General features: G+C 40.9%; 1 protein-coding gene across 1 annotated transcript in view; it reads right to left on the bottom strand. All coding sequences in view use genetic code 11, as the record gives it.

The window, feature by feature from the left end:
* Positions 1 to 1,640, bottom strand: part of EGR_10049 (hypothetical protein) — a gene marked incomplete at both ends in the record, with an annotated part of 4,956 nt that overhangs the window by 405 nt on the left and 2,911 nt on the right. The window contains one exon of the mRNA XM_024499298.1: positions 1,479 to 1,626. Within this exon, the coding sequence (XP_024346278.1) occupies positions 1,479 to 1,626 (148 nt within the window). The remainder of the gene's footprint in view (positions 1 to 1,478; positions 1,627 to 1,640) is intronic.

Genomic DNA, 1,640 nt, shown 5'->3' with positions numbered 1-1,640 from the left:
GATGGATTAGAGGATGGATGGATGAATAAATGAATTGATAAATGGTGATGGATAATGCGAGAGTGATAAAATGAACATGGAATGGATGGATGTATGCAGGGGTGCATGCACGCGGATTGAATGTAGGCTGGTGGATAGGTGTATTTGGGAATTATAGCTACGACTTGACTCTAACTAATGTGCTTTTATAGATAGCTTCTCCCTTATTTCTGTTAGAATACCCAGCGGCTACTTTGGCTTGTTATCTAATGTAGTCAGACGGGTACGCGATGGAGCAGAAGCCTGGCCCTTCCTCCAATTTTTCATCAACTCACAGTGATTCGTAGATCAATTAGCTTGCTTTGTTCACACAAGACGCATAATTTTTGGCTCAGAGATGAGCCTGTACTCTCATCTAAATACCCTACCGCTTCCATCATTTGCTGAAGAAGGTGATTATTACGGTTAACATAAGACGCGTGAGACTAAATGAAGGAAACTGCGTGCATTGTGCACTGAGAGGCCATTGAGCAACATTGAAGAAGCCGTTGGGATTGGTGCAACGCGTAGAAGATGAGTGCACCTGCGTAAAGAGTTTGGAGGTATTCATTTTTGTGCTTTGCTCATGCTTAAATATAATGCATTGATTAGAATTTTATATTGCCTCCTAGGTTACGCGGGCACTTGAGACTTCGTTCTTATACTTCTGATGGGCAGCATGGACTGCTGAATATGCCGGTGGCCCATCCCTTCTGTGCGTGGGAATGTGCTGTGTATGATGTAACCCGTGTCGACCCTTAACAGAATGGTTGCACGTGACCCTTGGTAAATGTTCGTATTTCCTGTTTTTAGGAACGCTGCTAACACTCGTTAATTATCTAAAAAAAATCTTGTGACGGAGCTGTTAGCGGTGCCTCTATGAAGATTCCCACTAGGTTAACCCGCGACACACACTTCAAGCGTCATACGGATGAATGCCTAAAGACGTCACTCTTCAAAACAGCCTTTTTTGAAAATGATTGAGTGAATTCCGCTGGCAAAGTCTTCTTGAATCTTTGCCCCCATTCCTTCACCTCAACGTTTTCAAGCGAATTATGAGGCTTATTTACATTTGGTTAAATCCAATTCTACCATTCCATTCACCTGCCGTAGAAAAAGTAGTAAATCTTTTCTTGCAAACCAAAATTAGATGGTCACAGCCAGTTGTAGAAATAATTAGCGCTAAATTCTGCTTCTTTGAGGTGGATATGATTCGTGTATTGGCCTAGACTGACACCATTTTCCTACTCGCATTATGCATACCAGCACTAGTGGATTCGTTGCCTTCACCCTGTCAGTGCTCTATCACATTCCAAGTCCACCAACATTTGGGGTCGTTTTTGCGCCAACTCATGTTTACAGGGCTGCATGAAGGTGACTGTTGTGCTAGTCATTCACTTGAAAAATGAATTAGAATATCAAATGGCTTTTGACTTTCTAGACTAATGTTTTTAGGAGACAAAAGTAAACGTGCATTTGCATGTATACATGTCCATCTGCCATTGAATAAAATGTGTGATAAATGCTAACATGGAAAAGACTTTTTTTTCATAAAATGCAATTATTGGCCGTTTGGCTAAAAAAACTAGATGGTTGTTATTAAAAATTCTACTAAAAAAAGC

Source organism: Echinococcus granulosus (assembly GCF_000524195.1).
Source record: "Echinococcus granulosus chromosome Unknown EG_S00186, whole genome shotgun sequence".
Taxonomy (NCBI): Eukaryota; Metazoa; Platyhelminthes; class Cestoda; order Cyclophyllidea; family Taeniidae; genus Echinococcus; species Echinococcus granulosus.
This window is presented reverse-complemented; position numbering and strand designations above follow the sequence as displayed.